Source organism: Buceros rhinoceros, unplaced genomic scaffold (genome assembly GCF_000710305.1).
Source record: "Buceros rhinoceros silvestris isolate BGI_N320 unplaced genomic scaffold, ASM71030v1 scaffold8917, whole genome shotgun sequence".
Classification (NCBI taxonomy): domain Eukaryota; kingdom Metazoa; phylum Chordata; class Aves; order Bucerotiformes; family Bucerotidae; genus Buceros; species Buceros rhinoceros.
In genome coordinates this window covers 675-9,249 of record NW_010420385.1, presented here as the reverse complement: position 1 = coordinate 9,249, position 8,575 = coordinate 675, and the positions used below count along the sequence as shown (strand labels likewise).

At 52.1% G+C, this 8,575-nt stretch overlaps 1 protein-coding gene across 1 annotated transcript in view; it reads left to right on the top strand.

Annotated features, from left to right (window-relative positions):
• The window catches only part of LOC104496208 (phosphoribosyl pyrophosphate synthase-associated protein 1), a 15,555-nt gene extending 6,988 nt beyond the window's left edge, over positions 1 to 8,567 (top strand). Inside the window, exons 6-10 of the mRNA XM_010139293.1 lie at positions 478 to 533; positions 1,047 to 1,192; positions 6,815 to 6,885; positions 7,419 to 7,565; positions 8,409 to 8,567. Of these exons, the coding sequence (XP_010137595.1) occupies positions 478 to 533; positions 1,047 to 1,192; positions 6,815 to 6,885; positions 7,419 to 7,565; positions 8,409 to 8,567 (579 nt within the window). The remainder of the gene's footprint in view (positions 1 to 477; positions 534 to 1,046; positions 1,193 to 6,814; positions 6,886 to 7,418; positions 7,566 to 8,408) is intronic.
• The last annotated feature ends 8 nt before the right edge of the window (positions 8,568 to 8,575 follow it).

Here is an 8,575-nt window from a genome sequence, read left to right as displayed (position 1 = left end):
GCAGGGCTGGGGGCAGGGCACGGAGGTGTTCTTTTCCATGTGCCAAAGATGACGATTTATGCCCACAGGGTGAGAGCAAGGCTTCCCCCAACGGGAGAGCAGGCCCTGTGCTCAGAGCTTCCCCTCGCACAGAAGCGGCTGTGGCTGGTCCCTGGGGGGTGGGTTACACAGGGTGACTGTGCCCCTTTTGAAAGCAAGGCCAGCGCCTGCCCTGTGCTCTGCAGGCCAGGCTGGCAGGGAAGGAGTGTGAAGGCACAGTCATGGGTGGAGCAGGACCTGCGCTATCGCCTGTGCGAAACTTGGTTGTGTTGTGTTTGGGGCAGAATGCACAAACCCTGGTGCTGAAAGTGAGCCCAGCTGACACAGAGTGAAGGTTTGGATCTGGGGAAGGAGAGCGGGCGCGATTATTCAGCTGTGTATCAAATCAGTTACTCGCTCACAAGAAGGTCTCTAATTGAATAACTTTTTCACATCCAGATTCCAGATTACAGAAACGCAGTGATCGTAGCCAAGTCTCCTGATGCAGCTAAAAGGTAAGTGGGTGCTTTACTAGCTGGTTAAAAGTAACTTTGAAAAGATCTGAGCTGATGGGAAATACACCAGGAATAACATGGGAGGGTCACAAATGCATCAGCAATCTGGTCTGTGAGTCCTTTGCGGCTGGAAACAGGGTGGATGTCTGTGGTGGTGTAGATGGGCAGCGGAATTTTGCAGTCCCAGCCCTGTGGGAGTCAGCTCCAGGGGTCTCTGCTGCGGCAGAGCTAGGTGGTCTGCCTGGGCCAGGGTCAGACCTGCTGCATGACCATCTCAGGCAGCACTGAGCATATGGAGGAACACCAGGAGCCCCCTGTGGTGGAGCCAGCGGGTAGAGGGGGCTTTGGGATATTGAGGAGGAATTAAAAATCCCTTCCAGGGAAGTTTCTTGCTGGGATACAGCCACAGGGGTGCTGTGTCTTCTTGCCTTCTTGGGTCTGGGAGAGGCCTGTGCTGGGCTGTGAAGCTGCATCAGCCCAGCATCCTCCTGCCATGCTGTGGTTGTCCTGCAGGGCCCAGTCTTATGCTGAGAGACTACGGCTGGGACTAGCAGTGATCCACGGAGAGGCTCAGTGTACTGAGCAGGACATGGATGATGGACGTCACTCCCCTCCGATGGTCAAAAATGCGACTGTGCATCCTGGTCTGGAGCTGCCATGTAAGATTAAGCTTCTCTACCTACCTTTGGGCTAAAAAAAAAGGGAAGTTTGGTGGAAAACTGGTGCTGATTTAGCTGTGGAGGTATAACCAGCTTAATGGCAGTTGGACCAGTGGAATTTTTCTCATGGAAAGGTTGATACCCGTGAGTTGTAGGAGAAGGTACAGGGGAAGGTTTTTATTTAACTCTTTCTGGCCTTGCAGAGCATCAGTATTGTTCTCCGTGGCTGTGCCCTCTCAACAGTGTCAGGCTGACAAACCTCTGATGGAAGTGACGCTTTTACAGTGCTCAGCAGCAAAACTCATGGAGCTAGTGAAACAGAAATGGGAGTCTGACCCAGGAACAGGCACAGAGAGGCTGGTGTCCCCAGTGTGGAGGGGAGAGCTGGCTTTATCTTCCCCTTCTGCTGCAGCCATTGCTACTGCTGGAGATTTTCTTCATCTTGGCAGCCTGGCGATCGTGTCCCGTCTTGTGCAGGTTTTGAGGGCTATGAGGCTGGGGGGAACAGGTTCTCCGAGAGAACCTGCCAGCGGCTGATAAGCTGCTGATTTGGGAACACAAAGGAAAAAGGAGGAAACCTGCGTTCTGGGAAATGCCCTGCTCTTGGGATCGCTTGTATTCCTGCAATAGCAGCAGTCAATCAAAGCCCAGCTCCTTCTTGGGAGGGTGTTAGCTTTCTGGGTAGCTGGTGCTAGGACAGACACCGAGGGCAGTGGATGTGGCTGAGGAGTGACCGTGGGAACGGGTGTGTGCTGCTGTGCGTGGGGAGGAGCCGTCCCTCATGCAGCCAAGCGTAATCACACCAGCAGCAGCTAGGGCTGCTGATAAGCGTCCTCGCTGTCCTTTGAAGTTTAGGGAGAACATGTAACCCTTCTGCGGGCAGGTTGTGGAGAGGAGCCCAGTGAGAATGCAGGCACTTGGCATCACCCCAGTCCTCGCTCACTGTAACACAATCAGTTAAACAATGCTTGTGTTGCTGGTGGAACTCCGCTTGGGCCTTGGGGGACAGAAGGGCTTCGGCAATGAAGTCTGGGGCTTCATCTTGATTGTCCCTCTTCTGACAAGGGGATTTTTTCACACCCTTCCAGCAAAACGGGTGTTTGCATGGTTAGTCTTGGTCTTTTCCTTCCCCTCCTACTCTGAAGTGGATGCTGTTTTCCAAAATATCACCAGGTGACATTTGTCTGCTACCGGGGCATCGATGCGACTGTGGTTTTATTCCAGCTGTGTCACTTTAGGGAAGCTCAGCTGTGGGAGCTGGTGCTCCTGGAGAGCCCTGTAAATGGCAGCTCGTACAGAAACGTGCCCTTGTCCAGTTCAGTTGTGGTTCCTGTGGAAGATTGTTTTCAGTCCTGAGCTATCCAAACACAAACTAATCTGCTGTGTATCACCGCTTTCTTACCTCCTGCAGAAACTCAGCATTTGACTAATGACCTTCATTCCTGCCTGCCTGAGGCACAAATGCGAAACAGTCGAGCTGTAGGTGAGGTGAGGGGGAGATTTTGTGGTGAACTTGTTCAAAACTCAGTAGAAAGTTGCTTTTCTCTCCAGTTTTCTGATCTGATGGATACCTGGCTTTGAGTGAGCTGGGCTCTGTTATGGGAGGTGCAGAGCACCAAGGTAATACTGGTCTAAACAAAAGCAGTCTAAGCTTCTAGTGCATCCTGGTTGTGTCGCAGCCACTGCCACGGAGCTGCGCCCTCACAGAGGGGAAAATGTAGCCAGGGTTAGGGATGACTGTGCTGCCGGTGTCTGTCCTTACTGCTCTGCTGCACCTCCTTTCTTGTCCAATTCAGTCGCTTGAGAAGTGTCTTCCCACCTCAAGTGGCACATGGAACAACCCCCTTGATCAGCTTCTCCTGCTGTGTTTGCCATCCCCAGCACCCCGGTGCTGTAAGGTCTGATGGCAGAGGGAAGCAGGGTTCAGCCACGTCTCTCACCCTTTGCTTCCTTACACCAAAACTGGCCAGAAAAGCCTCTGGTTGTCAGAACAGCATGGTTTGCCTGACTCAGCTCCCACAAAGCTGGGTCAGGACAGGTGAGAGGTAGGGATGCTTCTGGAGGGTGGCTGAGACTAACCAGGGAGTGTCCTGCTCCGGGCTACAGCCGGCTTGGTGTGGACCATCCTGTCCTCCCTCCCCAGACTCTGCAGTCCCTGGCAGTTGTGTTACAGCCAGAAGAGAGTGAAACCTGTGCGTGGGAGCAGCCCTGAAACCCAACAGTGATGGCTTATGCCTTGTGCCGTTCTTCATGGGCTTCTCAGTGAACTGGCTGTGCTCCTGTGTCCTGACCTGCACCTTTTCTCCCTACGCTAGTGGAGATCGTGAGCCTCTAATTAATGAGTGTTACCGTGTATCTTATTTATTGTCCTGAGAACATAGCCTGATGTGATACTCTGGCGTCACACGGAGCCAAAGCAAAAATGCCAAAGGTGCTTCCAAGGGCACTTCTTCGAGTATGGCGGTTACGTGGCAGTGACAGCTCGTGGCCCTCAGAACCCCAGAATCGGCGCCTTTGAGCCAGGGTGTCGCTGCGAGGTTACGCTCTGTGTGCTCTTCGTGTCACAGAGCTTGCGGCTGTGCTCGGGCAGCCGCTTGTGGACTCTTTGCACGTTCCCTTGTCCTCAAAGGAGCGGAGCACCATCTGCACAGTCATTCCAGTGACTTGGAAATCCAGTCCTTTATGCCGGTAGCGGACGGTCAAACCCTGAGCCCAGCAAACTGCCAGGAGAGAGGAGAGTTTGGCTGAGAAACCAGAGCGGCTGTGGGTCTGTTCCCTCTTCCCCACCCTGTCCCTTCCCTGTGTTCAGGCTGGGCACGGGGATGTTTTCTGTCCGTCCAGGCCTGTCTCTGCACAGAACAGTGCGTTCTTGAGCGGCCTTTTGCTTGTAGGCTCTGTTGCAAATGCAGCACTATTTTTCTTGGTGATTATCACTTTAATGCACACTATCAGCTCCAAACAAAGTTTGGTTTAACATTTCTTACCCTATTTTTGCCTGCTTAATTAAATGGGCGTGCTGTTGCTTTGTGCTGGTGATGATCTCGCCTTTAACACGTAGAACTTCGGCGTATGTTACTCACATCGGAACGAAGGTGCAGGTTAGAGGGTTTGGCTGATGGACTCATTTCCTCACCACCCCTCAGCCATCTTTGATACTCTTGTTTTTATGAAAATAGTGGTTGGTTTGGTTTTTTCTCTTTATTTTTTTCCCCAGAAGCTACAGATACCACAAGTGTCTTTTCTGACTCTCCAGGAAAAAACCCCAGCGACTCTTCTAACCTCAGCTTGTACGTAACCGCGGGGTTACAGCAAGCAGGAGGGCAGCTGTGACTGTCCTAAAAAAAGAGGGTTTGTGTCTGGGAGGAAAATGTTCTTTGAGTCATTTTTCAAGCTACCTTCTTGCAGCAGTTCTGACTTGTGCATCTTGGTATGGGCAAAGATTCTGAAGAAAAAGAAACTGGCCACAGTAACCCTCACGTCAGCTCTGATCACGCTGGAGCAGTTCTCTTGTGATTTGGGTGTGGTGGTGGATAGATCTTTCGCTTGCAATTTTTTCTCTTTTCTTTGCAGAGAAAATTGAACAAGAAAAAGGCAGAACATCTCTTTAGGACCCGGGTAGGTCGGCACGTTGCCTACCATACTTTAAAAATACAGCAAAATTGAAAACACAGCAAAACAGCAACGCAGGCAGAGAGTTGCAGAGCGCTGCTGGTGTTGCTGGGTGCTTTGAGCACAGCAAGGAATGTGTCTGCTTCCTTTAGGGAAGAGAAGGAACCGATTTGCTGAAATTTCATCTGTTTGTGAGGGAATGGTGCTGAGGTTCAGCTGCCTGGGCCTGCTCACCATTTGCTTAGAGAAGAGTTTTCCCCAGCCTGGCAGTCGTGAGCAGAAGTGGCGCTCACCTGGGGCTGCCCGGGGAGGGGATGGCAGCCAGGGGTGATCCTCCTGGGATTTCACAGCTCCCACCCGGAGTTTTGTCGCTGTCTGAACTAGATAATACGCTAAAACCTGATCTAAGCAGGTAGGTAGTGCCTGTAATTGAAACTGATGGTCTGCTCATCTCTGATGACGCTTCATCTTACTACGAACACTCTTCCTTCTTGTAAGACTCTTTTCCCTGCGGGATTTAGACGTGCCTTTGCATTTGATAGGAGCCTCAGAAATAACAGTGCAAGGGAGGCTCAGGAATCCGTGCTCCAAAGAGCAATTTTAAGTCCAAGGTGGGCTTTTAGCTGCAAAACTGAGCAACGAGAAAGGAAACTTTGGTCCAGACGGGGCTTTTGGACGCCTTTTGTACGGTTTTGGTAGGCTTCTGGAAAAGCAGCCTATGGAGCAGGTCGTGTGTCTGAGGCACAGCTCTACACACCACTCTTGGGAGCTGTGGTCCTCAGAACTGCTTCCGTCTCATGCCCTGTCTGACTCGCTCGCCCGCTGTTCGTGCCCTCTGAGCATTCCCAGGCCCGGCAGGGTGGGAGTAGCACGGCATCAGCCTGGGGCGCAGGACGGGGGTGGGAGTAGCACGGCATCAGCCTGGGGCGCAGGATGGGCAGATCTGTGTGGGGTCTCTTTGTCCTGGGAGGGCAGGAATCAGACGGACTTTTTGATGGGCAGAGCTGGTGTTCTCATGCCGCTCAAGCGTCATGTTGAAGTAGGTTATCTTAAAGGAGAAAAATCTTGCTGTCCAGAGTGTCCAGAACTCCTTGGCACTTGAGAAGCTCTGTGACCAGAATTCTGGCAAGGCCTGAGCTTTCCACGAGGCGGGGTACAAAATGCCTTGGTAGGAAGCTGAAGGTTTCTCAGGATCAGGGATAGAGCCTACTGCAGGTACAGTTTTTGCATGAACTATGTCAGTGCAAAAGTCAAGGCTGGAGGGAGTGGAACCTGCTTTCCCAGCACATCTCCTCAGCGTGTGTCAGCTCAGCTCATCAGGCTATCCTTTTGCTTCCCATTGCTGGTTGCACTGAGCAGGTAGTCCTGAGTCTGAGCTGGGTTTAGTCCTGCTCTTTCCATTAATACGCTTAAAAATATCAGCACATTTGTTTCTGCAAACTTCTTGAAGCTTTCTTTGCCCGAGCAGGTATTAAGGTCCTTACAGGCTCTGAAAGAGCCTTGAGTGTTTGGTGATAGGAGAGAGAGAAAGGAAACAAGCTGCGGCATGATCCCCAGAACTTCAGGTGAATTAGTGAGTCCAACAGCTGAAAAATGGCACCTTGTAAAGCATTGGAGGGGGGTTGCTCAGGAAAGCTCCAAATGATGCGGTACCCCTTTTTTCGAGTCCTCTTCTGGAGCACAGAGTCACTGACATTTCCCGTGAAGTAAGTGCTGCTTTGTAGCTCTCCTTGCCCAGGGGTCTGGTAGGTGTTTGGGTTTGCTTCCTGGCTCTGAGGTCCCAGCAGGAACGGAGAGTTTCCTCTTCACGCAGCAGCACTATTGATTTAAGGAGGAAAAACGATGGTAAACCCAGGGGTTACCCACTGAGGCGGGTGTCAGGCTGACGTAAAGCACGTGTCTGTATCTGTGCACCAGCCTGAGGCACAGTTAAGGGCTGGGGCTCGTGCGTGGTGAGCTGCTGCGGTTTGACTCACGGCTGACTGACCTGGGCTTCTGCTTCTTCTCCTGCAGTGATGATGGCCAAGGAGAAACCGCCCATCACTGTGGTTGGAGACGTTGGCGGAAGAATTGCCATCATTGTGGTATGAGTGCGATGGAGAGGAAGGGGGGTGGCTTCCTTCCAGCAGCTTTTCCAGAGCTGCTTTATCCCAGGGGGTAGGAGGGACGGCTGCTGTAGGGGTGGGAATGTGATTTTTACTATGATTTTCTCCCATTTTGCCGGTGGCTTTGTTTATTTCAGCTCTCTGTTGAAAACCCATCATACTTCAGCGCTTTAAGCCCTGAAATCTCCTTGCTCCCTCAAATCTACAAACGTTGGGTGTCTACAAATACTCAACAAATCCAGGACATGCAGAGAAATCTCCCGAAGTGTTGACTGGTTTGTTTCCAAGGCATGATATTTGTCCTGCACATTAGCAAACAGGTCCGTAAACGGCGTTTGCAGATTGAAGCTGTGCACGTGGCTGTCCTTGCATTAACACGGCAGCTGGAGTAGCCAGGGATGATTCTTTTGGGCTGTGCCTGTGGCCAAAGCTGCAGTGCCTTTGCAGACCCGACTCCTGCTCTGCAGGCACAGTAAACTTCTGGGTTTGATGGTGTTTCTGTTTCTTCTCAGGATGACATCATTGATGACGTGGAAAGCTTTGTAGCTGCTGCAGAGATCCTGAAAGAGCGTGGAGCCTACAAGATTTTCGTGATGGCTACTCACGGTCTGCTGTCAGCAGATGCCCCCCGCCTCATAGAGGAATCCTCCATCGATGAGGTGTGTCCGCTGCCTGGACTGCGGAGCCAGGGCTGGCTCTGGTGGCCGGGTTGATTTAAGGCACCACAACCCACAAACTGATGTTCTTCCCCTGCCCCGTAGCTCGTCTCTGAAATGGCTGGTTTCGTCAGGTGCTTTTGGTGCTGGTTCTTCATGGGAAAGAAGAAGAAAGTGTGTGTGATTAGCACTTGTTCAGATCAGATCTGCTTCGCTCTGTATGTTTTCTCCTGAACACAGAGATATCAGTTATCCCTGCCTGGGCTCTTCCCCTACCGCAGCGGGTGCGGGTGACTGCTTCCTCCCTGCACAGCCCTTCTCCCTGCCCCTCTCCCCCTGCTGACGACAGGCTGTGGGTACATCCAGGGCATAAGATTTCAAACCTCACCCTTAGTGACAAGCGTGTGGGATCCTGCCATCTAAATGGACCCATTCGCCTGTGTGGAGGCGGCTCTTGCAGAGCACTGGTTCTGCTGCTGCCCTCCACAGATTGGCTGCCACGTGGGGGACACCACTGAGTTGAATCATTTTTTGCCAACAGATGAGAGAGACATTTCTGCCCCTGAACTGTGAACAGCCAGCGCACACCACTCAAGGGGTTAATATTGAGTAGCTGTTGGGCATGGGTGAGCATGTCAGCCACACAGCTAATGGTCACAGATTGGCTGCCATGTGGGGGACACCACTGAGTTGAATCGTTTTTTTGCTAAGAGACGAGGATTTCTGCCCCTGAGCTGTGGAACAGCCAGCACACACCACTCAAGGGGTTGATACTGAGTAGCTGCTGGGTACGGATGAGCGTGTCAGCGGCACAGCTAACAGTCTGTTCTTGCTGGCACTCCATAGGTGGTGGTAACCAACACAGTTCCCCACGAGGTACAGAAGCTGCAGTGCCCCAAGATAAAGACTGTGGATATCAGTTTGATTCTCTCTGAAGCCATCCGACGAATCCACAACGGCGAGTCCATGGCCTATCTCTTCCGCAACATCACCGTCGATGACTAGACCCGGCG